This window comes from Oncorhynchus clarkii, chromosome 1 (assembly GCF_045791955.1).
Source record: "Oncorhynchus clarkii lewisi isolate Uvic-CL-2024 chromosome 1, UVic_Ocla_1.0, whole genome shotgun sequence".
NCBI classification, from domain to species: Eukaryota; Metazoa; Chordata; class Actinopteri; order Salmoniformes; family Salmonidae; genus Oncorhynchus; species Oncorhynchus clarkii.
In genome coordinates, this window is record NC_092147.1 from 14,475,283 (window position 1) to 14,503,243 (window position 27,961).

Here is a 27,961-nt window from a genome sequence, read left to right on the forward strand (position 1 = left end):
CACTTCAGCAAACATACACTCGCACACCCACAAATGTGTAAATATTGGACTATAAATTGTAGCTTCCTGTATTATACTCATGCTAAAATGTTTATTATAGTCAGAGCCATTTACTTTATGTTCATATTCTTATCTTTTGTTGTTGTTGCATTGTCGAAGGAACCTGCAGGTAAGCATTTCGTTGGACAGAGTATACCATGTGTATCCTGTACATACGACTAATAAAACTTGAAACTTCGACACTGAGCAGGCTAGGCGGTGGTTTCCATGCCAACCAGATAGACTAATAAACTATAGCATGTCATGTCACCAGTTGAGTCTTAAAGGGATAGTGCGAAACTTTGGCAATTTAAGCCATTTTTCTACTCACTGATACAATTTATTTGTGTGTGCTGTTTGAAGGAGGTTCAAATTGCAATGGCCGGTGCACATTTCAGGGAGGGCGCCGCTCCATATCAAATATCTTGGTTGTAAAATAGTTGCTATTAAGCCAAATTGACATACAGAAAGTTTACTTCCAGAAATCTGAGACCCTCCACTCTTCGACAGGGACAAGGGGACAAAGCTTCCAAAGCGGTGTTTTTTCCTGCAACTGCATTTTGAAATGTTATACGATCAGAGCAAGTTGTTTTGCAGTCAGAGGAGAGTGGTTTGCTCATCACAGCAGCATGCCCCAGTGAAACAGGCACAGGGCAGAAGCTTTCATTATAAGAATGAGGATAATGCACTTTACTGTTTGATAAAATCTGAGTTTTAGCAGCCCCCAAAATAGGTTGTTTTGAGTGAGGTGACAATGTAGAATGTGCTCTTTCTACTTTTATAGGGAGCCTTCCCGTTTTTTACAAACCCCGATCTGGGCTGAGAGTCGGATGACAGAGTCGGAAAAAGTCTCTTTGCTGAAGCCGCGTTTGACTTTGAATGTGAGAAACCCAGGCCGGTCCATCTTGGTCAGGGGGCCGCTGATCAGCAAAAGGCTCATTATAGTTAAGTGTAAAGAAATTGTGCAAAAAAAATAAAACAATATTAGCAAGCCCATGGGCCGCTGGCCCTGTCACCTTTATTTATTTCAATTTCGACCAGCCCATTAAAAAAAAAAAAAGTGCAGCCGATCTGACATTTGCCAGAATTGCTAGATGGCCAACCCTGCTCCTCACATAACACCGACATGAGCTACTCTGTTACGCATTTCCTTTCCGGTCAGGCCATTACAGGCACTCATCACACAGCTTCATATCACCATTCCCCTGTACCAGTTTAATAAGACTTGAGTAGTTTATGAAGTCTTTAGTTGAAACATTGTTGGTGAACTTTGCAACCATTTAGTCGCATTTTGCGACTGTTGCGGATACAGGTATTCTGTGTGTGTGTCCTGTGTGTGTGTGTATTCATTTTCTCTCCTTCTCCCCTCCTCACAGGTGGCAATCATCATTCCCCAATCAGTCGCTAATCAGAAGACACACCATCTCCTGTTTCCATTACCCAATCACATTCCCTTGGTTTAAAAACCCTGTCAATTGTTTTCTCGGGAGCTCAATCTCTCTGTAAAACAATCTCTCTGTAGTTCTCTTGTTTGTTTTAGCATCTCCAGATCACTTTGTCCCCACCTGTGAGTATTGTTTGTGTTATGGTGTTTGACGGTGGGAAAAGGGGGTACAAGACAAGTCGCCCATGGGCATACACTACCCGTAGGTAAACTTAGTTTAAAAACACTAGTTAGAATGGGGCGGACCACCCACTGTATTTTTGGTTAGTTAGCTGTATTTAAGTAGGCTAGTCTAGCTTAGGGGTAATTTTGGATACTTATTATTTATTTCCTTGGGTCCAGCTCAGCCCCTTTTCCTGCCCCCCCCTTATCGTGTGTTTTCAAATAAACCCTGAGTGTTTGACGGTAATTAAGTTGTCTGTGGTTTTTCGTTCTCACTGATACTTTGTCACTATTATACTTTGCATGAGTTATGTTACGGGTCTCGTTACCATTCCCCCTAGACTGCCGGGCCAAAGGGATTCGTAACAGCGACCCTTTGACTTGCCTGTCAATAATAAGATGTAGAGTGCAGTCGGAAAGTATTCAGACCCCTTGACCTTTCCCACTTTTTTTCCCTTCACATTTGTTACGTTATTCTAAAATGGATTCAATTGTCGTCTCCCCCCCCCCCCCCCCCTCCCTCAAATCTACACACAATACCCCATAATAACAAAACCAAAAATGTTTGCAAATCTATTAAAAATACAACTGAAATATATTTATTCAGACCCATCACTCAGTACTTTTTATGCACCTTTGTCAGCAATTACAGCCTCGAGTCATCATGGGTATGGCTACAAGATTGGCAAACCTGTATTTGGGGAGTTTTTCCCATTATTTTCCGCAGATCTTCTCAAGCTCTGCCTGGTTGGATGGGGAGCGTTGCTGCACAGCTATTTTCAGGTCTCTTCAGAGATGTTCGATTGGGTTTAAGTCCAGGCTCTGGCTAGGTCACTTAAGGACATTCAAAGACTTGTCTAGAAGCTACTCCTGCATTGTCTTGGCTGTGTGCTTAGGGTCGTTGTCCTGTTGGAAGATGAACCTTTGCCCCAGCCCTGAGGTCCTGAGCACTCTGGAGCAGGTTTTCATCAAGGATCTCTCTGTACTTTGTTCCGTTCATCTTTCCCTCGATCCTGACTACTCTTCCAGACTCTGCCGCTGAAAAATATCCCCACAGCATGATGCTGCCACCACCATGCTTCAGCGTGGGGATGGTGCCAGGTTTCCTCCAGACGTGACGCTTGGCATTTAGGCCATAGTGTTCAATCTTGGTTTCATCAGACCAGAGAATCTTGTTTCTGATGGTCTGAGTGTCCTTTAGGTGCCTTTTACTAAGGAGTGGCTAGCGTCTGGCCATTCTACCATAAAGACCTGATTGGTGGAGTGCTGCAGAGATGGTTTTCCTTCTGGAAGGTTCCCCCATCTCCATAGAGGATCTCCTTCAGAGTGACCATTGGGTTCTTGGTCACCACCTTGACAAAGGTCCTTCTCCTCAGTTTGGTTGGGCAGCCAGCTCTAGGAAGTCTTGGTGGTTAAAAACTTTTTCCATTTAATAATAATGGTCACTGTTCTTAGGGACCTTTGTTTTTTTATAAATTAATAAAAAATCTATGAAATGTCAAATCACTTTATAAAACAGAAAGGCAGAGTAGGAGACTACCCCGTTCAGACAGGGAAACAGAGTGGACAAAAAAAGCACACAAACATTGGATATGTGAACGTGCAGTGCATGCAGTCTTTTTCCATCCCCTATTCTCCCTGCTAGGTCTGTAGTGTTGACCGCTGTCTGTGAGCTGCTCTCTCCCCCAGGCCTATGTTAAGTACCTTTTCTCAGTTCTCCTGGGCAGTAGGTTCCATAGTGAATGAAGCCCTCTGCCAGCCACAGTAAACAGTGAAAATGTACTACTCCTGCTCTGTACCATGTTAAGGTTTACAAAGGAAGGCGATCCTTTTAAAACCTCAAGGATCCACCCTTTATTTTTTTTTTGCCTAAAATGATTTCTAACTGCCTGCAGCAAGGATATGCAATATTCTTGATACCATTTGAAAGGAAACACTTTGACGTTTGGAATGTGAGAGGAATGTAGGAGAATATAACATTGTATTTTCTTTTACAAGATCTAAATAAAAAAAGATACAACAAAAACGTATCATCATCTATGTACATTTGTGCGTGTGTACCACGGTTTTCGTTAGGAAAATTAGGCGCCGGACAACGTGACCTGCAAGATTTTAATTTACCAGACATTCAAGAAATTTACCGAACATCCATATGCATTGGGTGTGTACGGCTTTAGGACGTTCACCCACGGTGTTCAGAATCACATTTAGATTATGGTCATTCATCAGAATAAAAAATAGCCTCAAGTTGTAATAAAATAAAAGTATAATGACCTTATACCAACGACCGGTTTTATTGAAAAGTTGTCTTCCTCCCCGCTATAAAAACATTTATCCTAGTAGAACAAGTTGCCGACACAGTAATACCGGAACTGTAAAATCCTTGATTTCATGCATGTAAACATCAAGCCTCCTCCCTAAGTTTGTTTTACTCACTGCTTTAGCACACTCCACCAACCCTGATGTCCTTGCCATGTCTGAATCCTGGCTCAGGAAGTCCACCAAAAATTCTGAGATTACCATCCAACTACAACATTTTCCGTCAAGATAGAACTGCGAAACGGGGAGGAGTCTCCCTTATAGATATTATCCTGACCAACTTGCCCTCCAAATACAACTCTACTGTTTTCAATCAGGATCTTAGGGATCACTGCCTCATTGCCTGCATCCATTATGGGTCCGCGGTCAAACGACCACCTGATCACTGTCAAACATTTCTGCAAGCAGGCGCCTTACAGCCTCGTTACTTTGTCCTCAAGGCACGATCGTGAGGCAGTCTGTCGGTTATGAAAAAATAATCTCCTCGACGGGAACACTGGACACAGGGATAATCAACACAATTTATGCCAATTTTGCCCAGTCAGGGAACACTTAGCTATAGTGCCTCACGTCTTTTGCGTGAGTAAAAATAGAACACACCCAACACTAATTTCCAAGCAGCTTGAGGATTTATTAGCCCATTTGCCTTTGAAGCACATCAACTGGTATTTCCATGAATGAATAAAAAGCATTATTTTGCAATGGATTTATTCATTTTTCTCCATACATCTTAATGGATCAGCTTTTCATACATATACAGTTGAAGTCAGAAGTTTACATACACCTTAGCCAAATACATTTAAACTCAGTTTCACAATTCCTGACATTTAATCCCAGTAAAAAATTCCCTGTTTTAGGTCAGTTAGGATCACCACTTATTTTAAGAATGTGAAATGTCAGAATAATAGAGAGATGTATTTCAGCACATTCCCATTGTGTCATTGCCTTTAAGTTGTTTAACTTGGGTCAAACGTTTTGGGTAGCCTTCCACAAGCTTCACACAATTAGTTGGTTGAATTTTGACCCATTCCTCCTGACAGAGCTGGTGTAACAGTCAGGTTTGTAGGCCTCCATGCTCGCACACACTTTTTCAGTTCTGCCCACACATTTTTTATGGGATTGAGGTCAGGGCTTTCTTATGGCCACTCCAATACCTTGACTTTGTTGCCCTTATGCCATTTTGCCACAACTTTGGAAGTATGCTTGGGGTCATTGTCCATTTGGAAGACCCATTTACAACCACGCTTTACCTTCCTGATGGATGTCTTGATGTTGCTTCAAAATATCCACAATTTTCCCACCTCATGATGCCATCTATTTTGTGAAGTGCACCAGTCCCTCCTGCAGCAAAGCACGGTTGGGATGTTGACTCAAATTAAGTTAATTAGCCTATCAGAAGCTTCTAACACCAAGACATCATTTTCTGGAATTGTCCAAGCTGTTTAAAAGGCACAGTCAACTTACTGTATGTAAACTTCTGATCCACTGGAATTGTGATACAGTGAATAAATCTGTCTAAACAATTGTTGGGAAAATTACTTGTGTCATGCACAAAGTAGATGTCCTAACCGACTTGCGAAAACTATAGTTTGATAACAAGAAATTTGTGGAGTGGTTGAACATTTTGTTAAATGTAAACTTCTGACTTCAACTGAAAAAAAAAAAAAAAATTGTGTCCAAAAGCCAGCATTTACCGGTGTTTTTTATTTTTTATTTGACCTTTTTAACCAGGTAGGCTAGTTGAGAACAAAGTTCTCATTTACAACAGCAACCTGGCCAAGATAAAGCATAGCAGTGTGAACAGACAGAGTTACACATGAAGTAAACAATAAACAAGTCAATAACACAGAAAAAAAAAAGAGAGTCTATATACATTGTGTTCAAAAGGCATGAGGAGGAAGGCGAATAATTACAATTTAGCAGATTAACACTGGAGTGATAAATGATCAGATGGTCATGTGCAGGTAGAGATACTGGTGTGCAAAAGAGCAGAAAAGTAAATAAATAAAAACAGTATGGGGATGAAGTAGGTAAATTGGGTGGGCTATTTACCGATAGACTATGTACAGCTGCAGCGATCGGTTAGCTGCTCAGATAGCAGATGTTTGAAGTTGGTGAGGGAGATAAGTATCCAACTTCAGCGATTTTTGCAATTCGTTCCAGTCACAGGCAGCAGAGAACTGGAATGAAAGGCGGCCAAATGAGGTGTTGGCTTTAGGGATGATCAGTGAGATACGCCTGCTGGAGCGTGTGCTACGGGTGGGTGTTGCCATCGTGACCAGTGAACTGAGATAAGGCGGAGCTTTACCTAGCATGGACTTGTAGATGACCTGGAGTCAGTGAGTCCGGCGACGAATATGTAGCGAGGGCCAGCCGACTAGAGCATTCAGGTCGCAGTGGTGGGTGGTATAAGGTACTTTAGTAACAAAACAGATGGCTCTGTGATAAACTGCATCCAGTTTGCTGAGTAGAGTATTGGAAGCTGTTTTGTAGATGACATCGCCAAAGTCGAGGATCGGTAGGATAGTCAGTTTTACTAGGGTAAGTTTGACGGCGTGAGTGAAGGAGGCTTTGTTGTGAAATAGAAAGCAGACTCTAGATTTTATTTTCGATTGGAGATCGTTTTATTTGAGTCTGGAAGGAGAGTTTACAGTCTAGCCAGACACCTAGGTACTTGTAGATGTCCACATATTCTAGGTCGGAACCATCCAGGGTGGTGATGCTAGTCGGGCGTGCGGGTGCATGCAGCGAACGGTTGAAAAGCATGCATTTGATTTTACTAGCGTTTAAGAGCAGTTTTAGGCCACGGAAGGAGTGTTGTATGGCATTGAAGCTCGTTTGGAGGTTAGATAGCAGTGTCCAAGGAAGGGCCAGAAGTATACAGAATGGTGTCATCTGCGTAGAGGTGGATCAGGGAATCGCCCGCAGCAAGAGCAACATCATTGGTATATACAGAGAAAAGAGTCAGCCCGAGAATTGAACCCTGTGGCACCCCCATAGAGACTGCCAGAAGACCGGACAACATGCCCTCCGATTTGACACACTGAACTCTGTCTGAAAAGTAGTTGGTGAACCAGGCAAGGCAGTCATTAGAAAAACCGAGGCTACTGAGTCTGCCGATAAGAATATGGTGATTGACAGAGTCGAAAGCCTTGGCCAGGTCGATGAAGATGGCTACACGACACAGTGTGTCAAGTGATTAATTCTTCAGCACAGTGGCATGCTAATGAGGGCACTGGGAGAAGGCCGAGCAGAGCAACAGCGAATCATGGAACAAATCACTGTGATTAGAACCGAAACAGCCTGTAATTAACACAACAGGCTGCCGTCTGAGCCAACACCATACATTAGAGACTCACAGCATTACAGGACCATAACGAGGTGGGGAAATGTGTGCTTAAAGCACCAGCAAAACAGCAACGAAGGGAAGTAGGCAAGTTGTTCTGAGGGCTATATACTAGCCTATACCAGGACTTATATACATTTCATGACAATTAACAAAGCAAATTTTAATTCACCCCAAATCCTAATTTCAAATAAATGGGCACTGGAGTTTAAAATCTCCCGTAAATTTCAATACCGCCACGGATTAAGTTGTTATTCCCTGCCTCTCACAATGGGAAGAGACATTCCCTAGGTTTTTGGGGAGTGATGTAGTGGGGTAGGTGGACGCTAGGGCCTTTTGGGGAAGATGGCAGAAAAAGCTGGAATGTGCAGAGGGTTCTGAGACATTCCTGTCCGATGGGTGTTTGACAAATCTTTCTGGAATGACATGGCCAAACACACACACTGACAGACAGATTCAGCTGTAGTACGTCTCGACTAGAGGTCGACCGATTATTGGAGGACCAAAAAAGCCGATACCGATTAATCGGACGATTTTTATTTGTAATAATGACAATTACAACAATACTGAATGAACACTTATTTTAACTTAATATAATACATAAATAAAATCAATTTAGCCTCAAGTAAATAATGAAACATGTTCAATTTGGTTTAAATAATGCAAAAACAAAAGTGTTGGAGAAGAAAGTAAAAGTGCAATATGTGCCATGTAAGAAAGCTAACATTTAAGTTCCTTGCTCAGAACATGAGAACAAATGAAAGCTGGTGGTTCCTTTTAACATGAGTCTTCAATATTCCCAGGTAAGAAGTTTTAGGTTGTAGTTATTATAGGAATTATAGGACTATTTCCCTCTATACCATTTGTATTTCATTAACCTTTGACTATTGGATGTTCTTATAGGCACTATAGTATTGCCAGTGTAACAGTATATCTTCCGTCCCTCTCCTCGCTCCTCCCTGGGCTCAAACCAGCAACACAACGACAACAGCCACCATCGAAGCAGCGTTACCCATGCAGAGCAAGGGGAACAACTACTAGAAGGCTCAGAGCGAGTGATGTTTGAAACGCTATTAGCGCGCTAACTAGCTAGCCATTTCACTTCGGTTACACCAGCCTCATCTCGGGAGTTGATAGGCTTGAAGTCATAAACAGCGCAATGCTTGATGCACAACGAAGAGCTGCTAGCAAAACGCACGAAAGTGCTGTTTGAATGAATGTTTACGCGCCTGCTTCTGCCTACCACCGCTCAGTCAGATACTTGTATGCTCAGTCAGATTATATGTTAGATAATATCTAGTAATATCATCAACAATGTGTAGTTAACTAGTGATTATGATTGATTGTTTTTGATAAGATTAATGCTAGCTAGCAACTTACCTTGGCTTACTGCGTTGGACCAGTAGAAGACCAACGTGAAAATCTGTCGTTCTGCCCCTGAACGAGGCAGTTAACCCACCGTTCCTAGGCCGTCATTGAAAATAAGAATGTGTTCTTAACTGACTTGCCTAGTTAAATAAAGGTATAAAATAGAAAAAAATATATTATTATTTAAATTTTGAATCGGCGCCCAAAAATACCGATTTCCGATTGCTATGAAAACTTGAAATCAGCCCTAAATTAAAATCGGCCATTCTGATTAATCGGTTGACCTCTAGTTTCGACCAAGTGTTGATGCTAAGTACGTAATAAGTTCACATCATCCCATTTTAAAAGGAGGCCCTCCATTCCATGTCAAAACATGGACAGAACCTTTGTAGCTAAAAACACAGCACAAGCACTGTAAAGCTTTCTCCATGACTTCCAGCAACTAAATGGACCAGGTTTGCACACACTACACAGAAATATACAGGAAAAAAAGCCTAAGGTGGCACCATAAAGATGTTCTGGGTTTTGTTTGTATAGTTCTCATTCCCTTTTGACCACTAGATTTTCCATTAAATACAGGGAACGTTCTGAGAGATGCTGCATCTGCAGGGAACGTTCTACCCAAATACTGACCTCCATGTCTGATCGGAGGAGGATTAGTAAGCCATGATAAGAACAGACCGAGGCACACACTGCCGGCACCATAAGTCCCCAGCTTAGCCACTGTGAGAGAGCGAGCGTGTGTGCCTTTGTCCATGTACCTGCAGGGAAGTGTGCCCCGCATGCTGTGCCACGTGAGTCCATGCTACCTTCCACCCCCCCCCAACAAAGTAGAACACCCTCGTACCCCATAGACTACACACAACATAGGATCCTCCACCCACCCGGACTACAGAACTCTGCCCTCAGTCTGGGATTATGGTCTTAATAATGCTAGGTCAGGATGTGCAGGCAAAGCTGTAAACAGAGACCCTTCATTAGACTGCTATGGCAGGTTTGTTTGACCATGGAGTCTCAATGCAATTTTGGTTGGATAAAAGCAGGTTATTTAAGCAATAAGACCTGAGAGAGTCTGGTACATGGCCAATATACCACGGCTAAGGACTGTTCTTAAGCACGACAACTCGGAGTGCCTGGATACAGCCGTTAGCCATGGAATATTTGCTATCCCCCGAGGTGCCTTATTGCTATTATAAACTGGTTACCAAAGTAATTAGAGCAGTAAAAATATATGTTTTGTCATGTTATACGATACACCACGGCTGTCTGCCAAATCAGCATTCAGGCCACGAACCACAGTTTATAATTGGTCCTATGAGACAGATGAAAAACTTTAATTTGTAACCCCTGTCACACTGCAAGACTCATCCTAAATCATTACGTTGAAATAGGTCTAGATTTCCTCAGTTTAGGCTGACGGTGTTATTAACTTCAGGTTATGATGCATAAATACCATGTAGATGTTTGGGGTTTCAAATAATTTGGTAACTCATTCAGAATTAAGGTAATTACACATCAACATTGACATGTGTAGTTAACCTAAGGACAGAACTAAAATAAGTACTGTGTTTACATTTAGGCTACCATGGTAGTTACTGAGTAACTGAAGACCAGCATCACTTCCTGTAGTAAAGTGTTAGCACTTTTTTTTATATATCCAAGGCAAGCTTAGAATGGTGATAGAGGGAGGAAGAGAGGGCGCAGGAGGAAAGCAATCAAGATATGTTACAAAAATTATTAAAGTTCAATTTAACATTACAATTTACTGTAAATCCAATAACTCCATAAATACACACAACTCACTTTCCGGATTCCTTGTAGGCAGTTGAGAATTGTCAGGTTGTATGTGCAATTTCCAAACGAAGCATCCCTGAAAAACAAAGACATGAAGGCGTGAGTGAACGATTCATTGAAAAATGAGTGAGTGATAAGAGTGTCGCAATGAACACATCAGAGATTGGAAAAACTGGAGCCCACACATGGGTACTTTATAGGTAGAGCTATGGATGGATAATAGGGGTATACAAGGTGCTCTTTGAATAGGGTAAGCTATATATTCTCCATGTTTTCCTAAGTACTGCAGAGGACAGACAATGTAGCATCCTCATCCCCCTAGGACCATGCCTCAGGACTACCTGACATGATGACTCCTTGCTGACCCCAGTCCACCTGGCCATGCTGCTGCTCCAGTTTCAACTGTTCTGCCTTATTATTATTGGACCATGCTGGTCATTTATGAACATTTGAACATCTTGGCCATGTTCTGTTATAATCTCCACCCGGCACAGCCAGAAGAGGACTGGCCACCCCACATAGCCTGGTTCCTCTCTAGGTTTCTTCCTAGATTTTGGCCTTTCTAGGGAGTTTTTCCTAGCCACCGTGCTTCTACACCTGCATTTCTTGCTGTTTGGGGTTTTAGGCTGGGTTTCTGTACAGCACTTTGCGATATCAGCTGATGTACGAAGGGCTTTATAAATACATTTGATTTGATAACAACCCTCCACACACCATCAGATTCAAAATACAGCAAACATCCCCATTGCACACAGACACAAATAAGCAACCCTCTATCCAAACCTATAAAATAATGATATCATCTTCGTGGGACATGGGTACCAAGAGGAATTCTCCAATAGAACCAGGCATTGCGCCAGGACAACATTGATGTCACCATAGACTTCTCAGATGACATCCTAGATCTAGAACCCCTGATATACAGGCTGTGGGTGACACCGAGTCACCTTGGAGACAATTACAATTTGGAGTGTCTCATATTATGGGATAGATGGACACTAAATAATAGGCCAGAGATAAAGGAGAATAAAAAAAAATGTTTTCAAATAGAGCTTGAAACAGGGCTCTGTATATTCATGGTGCAAAGCGGAAGACGTTCTCCATGTTCTTATGGGGATGTTGCGTGCAGAGTTGGCCCTGAGAGAGGACACCAGACAATGTGGGAGAGAACTTTCTAGAGATATCCTTCACAAAATCCAAGCATTTGCATTGCAGCCCTATTTGGCCTAGCCAATAACATAGTTTGTCTCAAAAACACATTTACGCACACACAAACTGAATGTACATTATGCGCAAGTTTACTTGATTCCTCATTTTATATGCATATTGTAGATGGCAGAAAGAATCTGGGTCAAAGTCAGCTGTTGTGTTCCCTTTCCACTCTTGGAGTGAAGCTGCAGGCTGTGAGCGTTCTGCTACTGACAAGAGCATCAACGTGAATGGGAGAGGTTCAACCAAGAACCTTCAAGAGGCCACCTACACAAAGCAGTGCGGCGGAAGCATGAGGAGCTCAGTTACCGTGACACCACACACAAACAGAAAAAACATTTGTGCATGTGTGTGATTATATGCCACAATGTGTTGAGTCTCTGTATCGTAATGTGTATCAATGTACTACTGTGCATGTGAGTCAGTCCGTTTCCCTGTCATGACAGTGTAGCAATACCATCTCAAACTCCAGTCTGCACACAGCTAAAATAAGTCAACCACTAATTAGTAGGGCTGTGATGATACCAGTACCGTAATAGTTTTTCCATGTAAAAAATTAAAACACAAAGCAGGTCAAACTCCTTGGTCCTTTAAAAACCTGCAGTATGTAAAATATTGTGTTATATAGCTTGGAAAATAAATAAATGTGACTCTGGATGACAAAATAATGATAATTGTTGCCAACATTTGGGCCGTTTCTCTAAACAATTCAAATCCGCTTCGTATTTTATTTCCTTGCCACAATACTAGTGAATATCGCAATACAGGTATTGTCCCTGCCCTACTAATTATGGGAGCTGAGGATCGGGTTACAGTCTGTACCTCCATCACCCCCTCCCTCCATCCCAGCTTGCTAACATTCTAACCACACTGACTGACCCTCTGAAGGGAACCACTGGGGAGAGATGGAGGAAAAGTCAAGGTCAAAGGCCCAGTTAGAAATAGACTTTCTAAAAGTAGCTCAGAGATATCCATCAAACCCAGTTGAAAATGAAACTTAAAAAAAGTGCTGGCTTCGCAGAGTGGAGGGAGGAGGGTTGGTCCAGCCTCTTTGCACAACTATGTAAAACGAGGCCTATATGCTGTAGTTTAGTTGGGAATGAACACACAGCTCTTAAAGCAATTCAAATTGCTGTTTGACTTTAGTCGTTTGTGTTCGTAATTCCTCAAGCTACCACTGGGGGAAATGAAATGAACATTGCAGTGATGGACTAGAGAGCCTAATAATGGAATGATGAGAACGCCATCCCCTTCTTCGCCCTTCTCCCCTTGTTCATTTTTCATCAATTTCAACATATTATGCAAGTGCCATCCCATTTGCTAGAGGCCCATTACAACTGGTCAAGTAAACTGTCAAAAGCTCCATTCTCTCTCCAAACAAGCAGGCAGGTTGAGACAAGCCTGCAGGGCCAATATCTGTCACGATCATAACTCAAGCCAACAATACCCAAATCAATCCTAGAGCCTGGCTGCCAACCCGTGTCACAGGGCAATGAATCAGTGTCTTTGTGGACAAGACAAGCAAAGAAAGCAGTCATACAGGTCAATTTAGTGGCAGAGAGTGGGTAAAACATTGACACGCTTTCACTTCATTTACCAGACGATGTAACCTCGCTCCTCGTCCCTTTCCCGCAACACATTAAATGTTCCCCTCCACCCAAATTCCTGACCTCCATGTGAAGTTGGGTTGGAATGCCGATGGGACGGTGGTCATGAGGGTGTGACTCACTCCACAGTTCATTAGGAAAGAGCTGGTGAGATAAGGCTATTTGCTACAGACACGACTATAGCCTCGTTCCTGGTATTTGTTCAAGGAAAAAGGTCAAACTAACACAGAGGTGAACAATTGCAAAAACAATCCTAACCAATCCTAAAATGATAGCTTGGAAAACAGTAGCCCCATCCTCATAATTCCAAATTAAAGATCTAATCCAGCTATCTATTCTAAACAGTCCACTCCATCCAGATGCATGAAAACTGTTTGTTTGTGTTATGACGAGACAAACAAACCAGGCTAACATCAGGATTAAACAATGTGTGCACGTAACAGCGGTGTGAGTGATATAACATTCTTGTTTATTCCCTTCACCACTTTCACTCCTCTGAAATGTCGTCCAATCCTATTAAAAAGTGTGAGTCCGCTGATCCACAATAGGCATAGATATCTTATGCTACGGGAAAGCAGATCAGTCCATGTTATGCTCGGGAGAGAGTGGTTGGAATATCCAGAGTAAAAAAACAAATGTGTGTTCTGTTTCAGAGTAGGGCAGATCTAATAACTGAAGAAAATGCTTTGGCTAAACTTGTAGGATATAGAAAATGTTTCGTCATTGTCACAAACCTACCTGGGAAAACTACAGACCGTACTATATTAAGTATAATTACTTTCCGAGAGGGCATCGAATCTGTTTTTTCAGGTCTAATACCTGACCTGGTTGAACGACATGAGACACTCCGGAAGTTATTTGAGCCTCATAGGTAATACGTCGTCATTATGTACACATACAGTAGCAGTCAAAAGTTTGGATAATACCTACTCATTTAAGGCTTTTTCTTTATTTGTACTATTTTCTACATTGTAGAATAATAATGAACACATCAAAACTATGAAATAACACTTGGAATCATGTGGCAATTTTTATTTAACAAGGAAAGTCAATTAAGAACGAATTCTAACTTACAATGACGGTCTACCCCGGCAAAACCCAAATGACGTTGGGCCAATTGCGTGCCACCCTATGGGACTCCCAAGCACAGCTGGATGTGATACAGCCTGGATTCGAACCAGGGACTGTAGTGACTCCTCTTGCACTGAGATGCAGTACCTTAGACCGCTGCGCCATTTGGGAGCCCAGTTCCATATATTTGTATTTGTTTAACACTTTTTGGGGTTACTACATAATTCCATTAAATAATATGTTAATTCATAGTTTTAATGTCTTCACTATTATTCCACAATGTAGAAAATAGTAAAAAATAAAGAAAAACCCTGGAATGAGTAGGTGTCCAAACTTTTGAATGATACTGTATACACACAGGCCCAATCTACTGTAAGACACACATCCTGTTAATAAGAGGATGAAGACACAGAGGGAGCTGTGACCCGGGTCTTTGTCGTCAGGTGGAGCTGTGACCCGGGTCTTTGTCGTCAGGTGGAGCTGTGACCCGGGTCTTTGTCGTCAGGTGGACCTGTGACCCGGGTCTTTGTCGTCAGGTGGACCTGTGACCCGGGTCTTTGTCGTCAGGTGGACCTGTGACCCGGGTCTTTGTCGTCAGGTGGACCTGTGACCCGGGTCTTTGTCGTCAGGTGGAGCTGTGACCCGGGTCTTTGTCGTCAGGTGGAGCTGTGACCCGGGTCTTTGTCGCCAGGTGGAGCTGTGACCCGGGTCTTTGTCGCCAGGTGGAGCTGTGACCCGGGTCTTTGTCGCCAGGTGGAGCTGTGACCCGGGTCTTTGTCGCCAGGTGGAGCTGTGACCCGGGTCTTTGTCGCCAGGTGGAGCTGTGACCCGGGTCTTTGTCGTCAGGTGGACCTGTGACCCGGGTCTTTGTCGCCAGGTGGAGCTGTGACCCGGGTCTTTGTCGCCAGGTGGAGCTGTGACCCGGGTCTTTGTCGCCAGGTGGAGCTGTGACCCGGGTCTTTGTCGCCAGGTGGAGCTGTGACCCGGGTCTTTGTCGTCAGGTGGAGCTGTGACCCGGGTCTTTGTCGTCAGGTGGAGCTGTGACCCGGGTCTTTGTCGTCAGGTGGAGCTGTGACCCGGGTCTTTGTCGTCAGGTGGAGCTGTGACCCGGGTCTTTGTCGTCAGGTGGAGCTGTGACCCGGGTCTTTGTCGTCAGGTGGAGCTGTGACCCGGGTCTTTGTCGTCAGGTGGAGCTGTGACCCGGGTCTTTGTCAGGTGGAGCTGTGATGTAAGGCAATTAGCCAAGATGTGCTTCCTAGACAATTATCAAATGATTGTTTCTGTGGTTAGAAATCATGCTGCTGTGTGGTAGAGTGGACATGGCTGTTTTGGTATTACCTGAAGGGAAGATATGAAGCATTGGAGCCTGAGATCAGAGCCCTGTAGGCCTCCTCTGGGGTCTTCTTTAGGTAGATGACCTGGTAGATAGAAGAGAGAGAAGAGAAAGACAAAAAGAAAGAGCGAGAGAAAGAGTAAGAGAGAGTAAGAGAGAGCGAGACAGAGGAAGTGTGAGAGAACGCAGTTAGTAAACCATGGCTTGGAATCACTGAAGCCACAGTTCCTTCCCTCATTTTGGTAATCCTTCAGCTTCCTGATTTACTCTGGTTTTGAAAATATTTGTTCTTATAGCACTAATATAAAACAGGGAATGTAACAAGGACAGGTAATATAACAGGGAAAGGGAGACACTGTGTCACATGAGATTCCCCAGGCATCAGCCTAAATAGGCCAGTAAGGGGCCAGACGGCATGGTCACAGCACCACAGGCTCTCCAAATGGAAGCCATACATAAACACACGGTAGCCAACTCATATCCATCCACAAAAGTGCTGCTCTCCCAACCCCAGGTCAGAAAAGCAGGGCTCATCTGAATCAACACCTCGGCATCCCACATCCATACAAGGAGTTGTAACGACAGAGAGTGGAGGGCAGAGACAAGCAACACGTCTGCTATTTCATTTCCACTGAAGATGTAGAGAATTAAGCAGAACTATGAACAAAGTAAACGAAGAACGTAAACAAACCCTCTGGAAATAACGAAACTGGTCTCAGAGCATTACATATTATTCTGTACGTAAATCCCGGACACTACATTTAAAAAAATATATGAATTCAACATGTAAAGTATTGGTCCCATGTTTCATGAGCTGCTATAAAAGATACCAGAAATCAGCCATACACACAAAAAGCTTACTTCTCTCAAATGTTGTGCACAAATTTGTTTCCATCCCCATTAGTGAGCATTTCTCCTTTGCCATGAGAATCCATCCATCTGACAGGTGTGTCATATCAAGAATCTGATTAACAGCATGATCGTTATACAGGTGCACCTTGTGTTGGGGATAATAAAAGGCCACTCAAATGTGCAGATGTCACAGAACACAATGCCACTGATGTCTCAAATTCTGAGCGAGAGCGCAACTGCATGCTGACTGCAGGAATGTCCACCAGAGCTGTTGCCAGAGAATTGAATGCTCATTTCTCTACCATAAGCCACCTCCAAAATCATTTTATAGAATTTGGCACTAAGTCCAACCGGCCTCACAACTGCAGACCACGTGTATGGCGTTATGTGGGCGAGAGGTTCGCTGATGTCAACGTTGTGAAAAGAGTGCCCCATGGTGGCGGTGGACAACAAACACAATTGCATTTTATCGATTGCAATTTGAATGCACAGAGATACCGTGATGAGATCCTGAGGCCCATTGTCGTGCGATTCATCCGCCGCCATCACCTCAACTTTCAGCATGATCATGCTGTGATCAACAGATGCATATCTGTATTCCCGGTCATGTATGGATTTCACATCAGGGCCTAATGAATTTATTTCAATTGACTGATTTCGTTATATGAAATTTAACAGGTCCGACCAGCCCTGGTGTGAAAATGTTGAATGGAAGATTTGTCTTGACTAGGAGGCTTGTATGGGAGAGTGGGCTTGTGTATCAGTAGGTCTGGTGACATGGAGGACAAGCAGTGCATGAAGCCTGTGTCCTCTCAGCAAATAGAACAGAGCTTTGTTATTGCTGCTCCCACTTCATGAAATATTCACCAGTCAGACAACTGGATACTGCTGAAATGCACCAGCTTAAATTCTACTGCTGGTTGTCTGTGTGTGTGTTGTCCCACGTGACACAGAATTTGGAGTCCCACAAGGACAGCTGTTCGTCCCACACATATAATTATCTTGGGTTCAAAGCGGGTCATTTGTATTAAAACATCTGTAACAAGAGCAGGCCCAGGAGGACTCAGAGCCCACACAATCACCTGACTGGATCAATGTAGACCCACTTGGAGAGAAAACAACAGGGAGGAAAGCCCTGCCACCTTCCCTGCATGTTCTCTCATTATTAAAGACAACACAATCCCCCTAGGCTAAATAGCTAGACACACAGCAGAACAGAGGTTACAACATTGCAGACAAACCTCACATCCCATCTAAATGGATAAACGCAGTTCGTCAGGCTCGATATTGATTTCTGAATGCTATGTCCTCTGTGTGCATTTGTGAGCCAATGACTCGTGCAGAGGGAAGAAATGATATGGCCTGGTTTTGAAAGAGGTGCTGATATTTCAGTCATTGAATGGGGAGTTCATCTTGGGCTTCGGGTCAGGGTTCAGGCTAAATTTAGCAGAGCGCTTCGCCTTGTGCATCTACCCTTGAGAGATTGTCTAAGAAGGAATAAATGACAGCAGCTTTAATAGGGTCACAGTGACAGATTAGACACACCATCAATGCAATTCAACTCCCACAACCCACAAGGTCATCAGTCTCCTATTGGCCAATACAGGAAATGTAAAGGGAAAAGTGACAGGATCTATTTGGTGTGTGGATCAAATCCTATTTTTGTTTGGAAAGCGCTGTACATACATTATTTCTAGCATGGACAGACATTAACAAGCATCTGATCATGTGTCAATATGGCTAGTGTCTAGACTAAACTAGCATGTGAACAGTTGTGCATAGGATAGCATGATGTACAGGGTTCAGCTCAGGGGTGGGTATTATGGCATGCAACTGTCCTCCTGCCACTGTCAACCAGGATTAGAAACCAAATCCAGATTATAATCCAGCAAGGCCCCTGCTGCAACGATGCTTCAAATCTCATCCCAGAGCTATGAGACTGGGGCCCTGCCTGGGTTGGCTAACAAGACCACCGTCCTTATTCAATCCAACCCTGGTCATTATAAGAATATACTTTGGGATGTATATAGACTAGCTAGTTAAGAAAACCATGTTAACTGTGAGAAACTCAACAACTGCATTTTACTAATCACTGTCATAGCCATTAAGGGCCAAAACCAGAAGGGCTGACATAGCCTATATCATGTTTCTAGTCCAGGCAGGGCATCACAATGGAAAAATATTCAGAGAAGGGCCTTACATTACATGCAAAGTATGTCATGACAGTTGCTGTTCCTCTGTCTGTTCCCTTGGGGTAAGGACTGGGCACAGTCCACTGAGTAAATACTAGTGACCCACATTGCCTGAGAAGATCATCATGCCATTGCCGGGCTCTGTCATAAGGCATGTCCTCATCATAGCATAACAACAGAAGAACCGGATAAATCCCCTCATTTACTGCCATGTGACAGAGCGGCCAGCTGGCAAGAGATGCCGTCACACATTACAGTCAAGGCTGGTATCTGACTGGGAGTGAAAGGACAGCCTTCAACCATGTCTGGCAGCAAGGGACCAAATGAATAGGGACTAATGCAACAGGAGCTGCTGGGCATTCAAAGGGGGCAGGAAGATGGGGTCACTGTGGCAGGACAATAGGGCTGTCTATAGCAGTCCTCTCCCATCCGTTTCTCCAAGAGTAAGAGAGACCTGGCTGGAAGGGGTTGTGCCACCTTAAAAGGAAATCAGCACTGACAAAGAAGCCCTGTAAAAAAGGCCTGGGTAGACAATACTGCAGATACAACAAAAACAACACACTAGGGGAAAAGTGCATTGGGGCCATCTGGGTACATTGACACTAATGCAAAATGAGTTGAGCTGCATTTTGTTGAGGGGTGCAGCATGACGCAACGGCCCAATATAAGCTTTTTTTCTCCTTGCCTAACTTCCTTCCCTGCAGAGAGAGGTAGATAGAAGGCAATACTCACAGCATAGGCAGCGATTAAAACAGCAGCATTAGCCCTTTTCCGCTGGTCAAAGCTGGTGTAGTGCACGATTCGCTTTCTGGTCAGTGTGAACGACTGCAGACAAACAGAGAAAAAAAAACACGTAAGAAAAAAACTGAATCACATTAATTTAGAACCTCTTCACATTAGAGCTATTTAGATTAGAATAATTGATAAAGATATGCACAAACACTGGATGAGTCACAGCAAACTCAACTAAACCACGTGGAAACAACAACAGTTAGGTGACCAAAGGTTGTACAGTACTGTGTATGATGTATTTCTATCTAGTTTAGAAATACACTAGTCCTATAAATACTAGTGTTCATGAAACATACAGAAAACAACAACGATCAACTCGGCATCCTCCTATTTTGAACTCAATAAGAAAGACACAAGAAGGTGGCAGTTTTGGGGCTAATTAATAGACCTAAAGACACATCTGGTTCTGGCTTGTATATGATATTACATTAGGCTATATTATTTGGACAGATGCAGATAGACGCTGTGGCAGCTGCTGCTCAGACGCTCAGGACACCACCGATCCGCTAGGGATGCAGGAAGAGGAGCCGCTGGCAGATTGGCTGCCGGGGTACGCCGCTGTCAGTGTTCTCGTTCAGAATCACTGCCCGAGTCGGCCAAAGCACTCAGAAGCAGCACAGGCAAGCTAGAAGATAGACGCATCCATCCATACACACAGTCACTGCTACACGGGGCTAATCAGCAATATGAGGAACAGCATGCTTGAGTCTCTAGTCTAATTGAAGTTTGGCATGGAAATGAAACCACAAAGGCTTGTAAGGACAAACCCAGTCCCTCCCATCACGCAAATTATGTTTACAGGGGTGGATCCCAAAATACATGTGTAAAGTGATAAACTAATTAGGTCATGTGCTAAACATTTTATAGTTATAAAGTAGCATGTTGCTTTTTTTCCCCTCCTTTGACAAAACAAAAGCTGATTCAAAGGGGGTGTGGCAGATTTCAAAACTCTTCCACGAAGGACTATCCTCAATGAAAAGGTGTCTATCGAGGAGGGGAGGTCACTTTGACCGGTTTCCTGGTCACAGAGAAAAGAGGACAGAGGCAAGAGACTTGGACTTTTGCCCAAATGAGAAAAATGCCAATACCATCATCTCGGCCTGAGGGAAGCAACCTACAGTTTATTTGGCAAATAAATATGGTGGAAAATAAGTATTTGGTCAATAACAAAAGTTTTCCACCATAATTTGCAAATAAATTCATTAAAAATCCTACAATGTGATTTTCTGGATTTTTTTTCTCATTTTGTCTGTCATAGTTGAAGTGTACCTATGATGAAAATTACAGGCCTCTCGTCTTTTTAAGTGGGAGAACTTGCACAATTGGTGGCTGACTAAATACTTTTTTGCCCCACTGTAGTTCTTGCATTCAATGGCAACAATATGCTAGTGTTCATAGGAAGAAAATGCTTTATCACAGAAAAATGTAGCCTACTATCAGTGTTTCCAATACATTGACGGCTATGAGCAATAGGACATAGCCTACAATGCACTGTGGGGGAAATAGACCCAATTTGCTCTAATACTTTCACTTTATACGTAAAATACTTCAGACTAACGAACAAGGCTTCTAGAGGATGTAGGCCTCTGGGTCAGGGTTAAAACAGGTGAACTGCATCGCTAAGCAGGTTAAGCCAGACCAACTGGAAGCCAGGCCAGACACAAGCATGAGTGGTGAGAGGATGTGGAAATAGGGTAGGTGAGTGGGGGCAACACATATCAAATGGGCTCTGTACGGCCCAGATCAAGCTCCACAGGTGTGGGATGTTCACACCCTCCAAACGGTGTCATTTCTTAAATCAGGGTTGTCCACTTTTCCTGTCATTTTTTGACATCTCAGCTTTCATGTACCAGATTCAAACCAATGGAGGTTCAAAGGAATGCTGTCCCTAAGGCAACACACTATTGACAACAAACACTGGAGGGCAAAGCGTGGTGGCGTGGACGGGGAGGGAGGGAGAGACAGCCATAAAAACATCATGCTTGCTTGAGACTTTACCTTCAACACTGACCAACACCCACATATGACAGATCTACAGATCGTCTGCTTCAACGGAAAAATGACAGGACAAAAAGACGCAGAACCTCTATTAATTAAACTCTCTTTATGAGAGCAACATTCACACGGGGGTAGAAAAGCATGAGTTAGACAAAATTGGCAACTTTATTGGTGTGTGTCTGGGAAGTTGGGAGCTCCCCTTGACCAGGGTCTTATGAGAAGATTTTGGCCAGGTGGGCTTTTAAAAGGGGCAATTGAGAGCTAAAAATTGAGTAGGCATAGCGAGAACTTCACATCTCCTTTACATCACATACCTCTGAATATAATTGAGATTGCTGAACAATAAACATATTGGGAGAATTTAAGCACCCAGAATGACAACCATAACTCAAATACTCAGGTTAGCCTAACAGCAACTGAATTCATGTAAAAATTGGCATTAGTGTGATAAATAGCAGAATTGTTGTTATGACTCCTGGATAAAAGCACATCCACAAACAAGAACAAAGACAGCTTTACAAACAACATGCCATGTACTTGACAGGCATGACCACTGAAATGATTTTAACTAGCTAGGTTTCCATCCAACCGGCGACAGATTTTTATGCGAATATTCTCAAATATGCATTTAAACAACATGAGTCTGTACCCGCTTTAAGTTAGAGTTAAAACAGTGACCAAGTAGGCTACTGTGGCTAATTGACACTCCTACCGGAGTGTCCTACCATCAAAAACAATGGAGAAAATGCATCCAATAACATTTTAACATTGATAGAACAGCCATTTCCTTAAGCCTACAGTAGCAATGTGTGGTGTTCAATGTAGGCCTACATTCCATGAGACTTCTGAAACACGCAGGGCTCGACATGAACCTGTTCATCTACTTGTTCTCCAGACAAGGAGGTGACTGAAAATGTTTGGGTTGTTTGATGCTGCATGCAGCTCTTAGTTTGATCTTAAAACAAGTGCATCTACTCATAACCACAGCTGTAAACACAGTCCAGTTTAAAGTAAATGGCACAGATCCACATATGGCATGGTCTATTAGCATATAGGCCTACGGCAACTTTGATTGTTTATGCCGGTCTGTGTAGAGTACAGGTTGAGTCATGACCATGAGAACCCTACAACAAAACCTCTTGCGTAGTTTGTTTAGTTTCGGTATGTTGCATTGAAAGTGACTAATATTGTTCTGCACTCTGTCCCGGGGAGCTGCGCGGCAGTCTCTGGCTACTTCACGCCTGCACAGGCACACAGCTTAGAGGGAACATTGTTTGTGAGGCAGACAGGCATCAAGGCATTCAGTTACTGTTTGATTGAATGTTAGAATGGGCTAAATGAGTTACCTATGCCACTGAGCGTGGTATAATTGTCGGTGCCAGTACCTCAGAAACGTCCGGCCGAAAATGGTGCGACAAATAAAAAAACATCCAGTCAGCAGCAGTCCTGTGAGCGAAAACAGCTCATTGATGAGAGGTCAACGGTGAATGGCAAGAATCGTGCAAGCGGGCCACAAACAGGCAAATAACAGCAGGACAACAGTGGTGTGCAGAACAGCATATCGGAACGCAACAGTCCTTGTCACGGATGGGCTATTGCAGCAGACGACCACACCGGGTTCCACTCCTTTCAGCTAAAAACAAGAAGCGACTCCAGTGGGCATGTGATCACCAAAACCATACAATTAAGGAGTAGAAAATGAACGCCTAGTCCAACGAATCCCAGTTCCTGTTCAGTCATGCTGATGTCAGAGTCAGGATTTGGCGTAAGCAGCATGATTCCATGGCCCCATCCTGCCTGGTACAACCTGGTGGCAGTGGTGTGGGTAATGTTTTTCTTCCACACGTTAGGTCATTTGATACCAAATGAACAACATTTCCATGCCCTGAAGAATTCAAGCTGTTCTGGAGGCAAAGGGGAGTCCAACCTAGTACTAGAAGGGTGTACCTAATAAACGAATATGAATATTGTAGCCTATACTACGAGCTGGAGAAGATTGTGTCAGCCTACACAGATTATCCTGGCATCTCTAATGACTCTGTCCGAGGGAAAGTGCCAACGCAGCTTTGGGACAGGTGGGTCAGTGGCTAAAAACAGAAAGCCAATTACTTTGCCAAAGCTTTGATTTAAATGGTCTGAGGACTTGTGCTTTATCCATTAATTCCATACCTACCCTTCAAGTTACACAATGGTTTTAAAATGACATGCAGACAGAGAAAAAGATGCTCATATACTACTGCTAAAGACCTCTCTGAATTTAGAATTGTCCTTGCAAGTAGCTAAACTCTAGCCGAGGGGGCAGTGTGTGGGTTTTGCAATTATCTAATAACTTACCCCATAAACTACACTACTGTATGTGCTGGCATGTTTTCAAATGCCACAGACCTTGCGGTTGTTGTCAATGAGGGCGTGCAAGGTAGAACTACACAAATTGATTGTTGTCACAGATGCATAATGTACATTCTTAATGAGGGAAGAAAGGCATGAACAGAGAGAGGCACATGACTTACCTTCAGCTTTTTATTGAGTTTACAGCTGTATCTGTATAGCATGGCTAGGTTGAGTGGTCCAAAATCCGCATAGAAGCTGAAATATAATTAACATTAAAAAATGTCAGACTGAACTGGTTAAAACATATTTTCATTCAACATAGAACTGCCTAATATTGAGATGACTTAGCTATCCTAATTCAGGAATGAACCCCATCTGTAATATTTCTTATCAATTACATTTTTGTATTGAACCACAATTTTGTGTTTCACTTTCCTGTTCACAAGTTCAGCAGGGAGGGTTAATCAAACGCTTGCACTATGTAAACCTGGTATTCCCAAACTGGGGTACACGTAGACCTGGGGGTACAGCAAATAAAAATGCGATTCCCTTTAAAAATAAAAATAAAATTCCCTTCACATTTTCAAACAGTCCATTTATATATTCCCACAGGGCTATAGATTTGGGTGAGGTTTTTTCCTCGTCTGAGTATCCTCGTTTTACTGCCAAAAATTAAATTAAACCATCTAGTGTTCAGCAAAATAACAACACAATGTCAAATACAGGTAGCCTAGTCAAATAATTAACATCCAATCACATGAACTGTTACTCTCTCGTGGGAATTCCACTAACGGTCCGTATGTAGCTGCTGCTCATGTTGGCATCTGCACTGATTGTGCAAATGCCATAACAGGGAGACATAGTGGAGTGGTAACATGCGTGCAAGCAGTTGCTCCTGACGCCACTTGAGGACACTGCAGAGCCTCTCCACTGAGAGGCTCTTGCTGCCAAGGGAATGCCTGACAGCTTGAAAGACATTTTGGACACAACAGTGAAAATGGCTAACTTTGTTAAAGCAAGGCCCCTGAACTTTCCTGTATTTTCTGCATTATGCAATGATATGGGCAGCGACCATGTAACGCTTTCACAACATACAGAAGTGCGTTGCTTATCAAAGTTTTTTTATTTTTTTTATTGAGAGAAGAACTTGAAGCTTCCTTTACTGACGATCATTTTCACTTGTCTAACTACTTGCATGATGACGAGTTTCTCAGACTGGCCTATCTGGGTGATGTTTTTTCTCGCCCGAATGATCAGAATCTAGGATTACAGGGACTCTCCGCAACTATATTCAATGTGCGTGACAAAATTGAGGCTATGATTAAGAAGTTGGAATTATTTTCTGTCTGAGTTAACAAGGACAACACACAGGTCTTTCCATAATTGGTATGATTTTTTGTATGGACAAATGAACTCAAGCTTACGGACAATTTCAAATGTCATATAGCGAAGCACTTGAGTGAGTTGGGTGCGCAATTACCCAGGTACTTTCCCGAAAAGTATGACACAAACAACTGGATTCCTTATCCCTTTCATACCCTGCCTCCAGTCCACTTACTGATATCTGAACAAGAGAGCCTCAAAATTGCAACAAGTGGTTCTGTGAAAACTGAATTTAATCAGAAGCCACTGCCAGACTTCTGGATTGGGCTGCGCTCAGAGTATTCCGCCTTGGCAAATCTCGCTGTTAAGACGAGAGGTCGACCGATTATTGGAGGACCAAAAAAAGCCGATACCGATTATTGGAGGCCCAAAAAAAGCCGATATCAATTAAAATCGGCTGATTCTATATATGTAATAATGACAATTACAACAATACCGAATGAACACATTTATTTTAACTTAATATAATACATCAATAAAAATCAATTTAGCCTCAAATAAATAATGAAACATGTTCAATTGTGTTTAAATAATGCAAAAACAAAGTGTTGGGGGAGTAAAAGTGCAATATTTGCCATGTAAAAAAGCTAACGTTTTAAGTTCCTTGCTCAGAACATGAGAACGCTGGTGGTTCCTTTTAACATGAGTCGTCAGTATTCCCAGGTAAGAAGTTTTAGGTTGTAGTTATTATAGGACTATTTCTCTCTATACCATTTGTATTTCATATACCTTTGACTATTGGATGTTCTTATAGGCACTATAGTATTGCCAGCCTAATCTCAGGAGTTGATAGGCTTCAAGTCATAAACAGGGCAATGCTTGAAGCACAGCGAAGAGCTGCTGGCAAATGCAGGAAAGTGTTGTTTGAATGAATGTTTACGAGCCTGCTGCTGCCTACCATCGCTCAGTCAGACTGCTCTATCAAATCATAGACTTAATTATAATATAATAACACAGAAATACGAGCCTTAGGTCATTAATATGGTCAAATCCGGAAACCATCATTTCAAAAGAAAAAAAAAAGTTTATTCTTTCAGTGAAATAAGCAACCTGTTATCTAACGGTGGCATCCTTAAGTCTAAATATTGCTGTTACATTGCACAACCTTCAATGTCATAATTATTTACAATTCTGGCAAATTAATTACGGTCTTTGTTCGGAAGAAATGTTTTTCACACAGTTCGCAACGAGCCAGACAACCAAAACTGCTGCATATACCCTGACTCTGCTTGCACAGAACGCAAGAGAAGTGACACAATTTCCCTAGTTAAAAGAAGTTCATGTTAGCAGGCAATATTAACTAAATATGCAGGTCTAAAAATATATACTTGTGTATTGATTTTAAGAAAGGCATTGAAGTTTATGGTTAGGTACACATTGGTGCAACGACAGTGCTTTTTTCTTGAATGCGCTTGATAATTCATTACCCGTTTGGAGAAGGCTGTGATTTGATGATAAACTAACAGGCACCGCAACGATTATATGCAACGCAGGACAAGCTAGATAAACTAGTAATATCATCAACCATGTGTAGTTAACTAGTGATTATGTTAAAATTGATTGTTTTTTTAAAGAGAAGTTTAATGCTAGCTAGCAACTTACCATGGCTCCTTGCTGCACTCATAACAGGTGGTCAGCCTGCCACGCAGTCTCCTCCTGGAATGCAATGTAATCAGCCATAATCGGTGTCCAAAAATGACGATTGCCGATTGTTATGAAAACTAGAGGTCGGGCGATTTCAAGTTAAGACACTGATGCCCTTTGCAACCACGTACCTAAGTGAGAGTGGATTCTCAGCCCTCACTAGTATGAAACCAAATATAGGCACAGACTGTGTGTGGAAAATGATTTAAGACAGACTCTCTCCAATACAACCCAACATTGCAGAGTTATGTGCATCCTTTCAAGCACACCCTTCTCATTAATCTGTGGTGAGTTATTCAACATTTTTGATGAACAAATAAGGTTTTATATGTAAGATGGCTAAATAAAGAGCAAAATGGTTTATTATCATTTGTGCCCTGGTCCTATAAGAGCTCTTTGTCACTTCCCACGAACAGGATTGTGACAAAAACTCACACTCCTTCAAACATTCAACCTCTAGCTGCGTACCAGTGTCAGTTCAATTTCAAATGTTGTTTTTTGCCATCATTGTAAGCCTGCCACGGCTTACAATGATGGCAAAAAACAACATTTGAAATTGAACTGACCCTGGTACGCAGCTGGATGTTGAATGTTTGAAGGGGTACAGGACTGTAAAAAGTTTGGGAACCACTGATGTAAACCATTGGTCAACTCCAAGCCGAGTGGAACACAATGGCTTTATTAATCTGAATTGGAAAACGTTCAATTAAAAGCTGTTACATAATTGCAGTGACAGCTCTTCAGCAGCCCCAGCAACACTTGTTGGCGCTGTCCAGTGGACCGTATCTAAAAAAATGCACTGAAGCTAATGAAAGTGCGAAGAGATACTGCGAGGGAGAACAAAACTTACTTTTCATAGATAAATTCGTCATCTGTGCAGAAGTAGTGAGTGTTTGCAGTGCTTTTTGGCTTGCTTCTTAGGGTAGCAAAATATAATCGATCTGAAGAAGAAAAAACATGGGTACATACATGTATGAACAGCAAACCTTCAGGGGCCATAAAAACAGACATCACACCATCGATAGAACAAAAAAATCGTTTAACACACTTCACCAAGGAAGACTTGGCAACATTGTT

General features: G+C 42.6%; 1 protein-coding gene across 7 annotated transcripts in view; it reads right to left on the reverse strand.

The window, feature by feature from the left end:
• The window catches only part of LOC139366576 (dual specificity protein phosphatase CDC14AB-like), a 64,023-nt gene that overhangs the window by 35,207 nt on the left and 855 nt on the right, over nt 1-27,961 (reverse strand). For 4 of the 7 annotated variants that reach the window (XM_071104536.1, XM_071104274.1, XM_071104339.1 and 1 more), the window contains exons 2-7: nt 27,735-27,825; nt 24,037-24,112; nt 21,527-21,571; nt 19,469-19,561; nt 15,698-15,777; nt 10,482-10,548 (exon numbers count right to left, since the gene is read on the reverse strand). In XM_071104536.1, coding sequence (XP_070960637.1) covers nt 10,482-10,548; nt 15,698-15,777; nt 19,469-19,561; nt 21,527-21,571; nt 24,037-24,112; nt 27,735-27,825 — 452 coding nt within the window. The remainder of the gene's footprint in view (nt 1-10,481; nt 10,549-15,697; nt 15,778-19,468; nt 19,562-21,526; nt 21,572-24,036; nt 24,113-27,734; nt 27,826-27,961) is intronic. The other 3 variants (XM_071104415.1, XM_071104626.1, XM_071104493.1) reach the window with 1 other exon arrangement.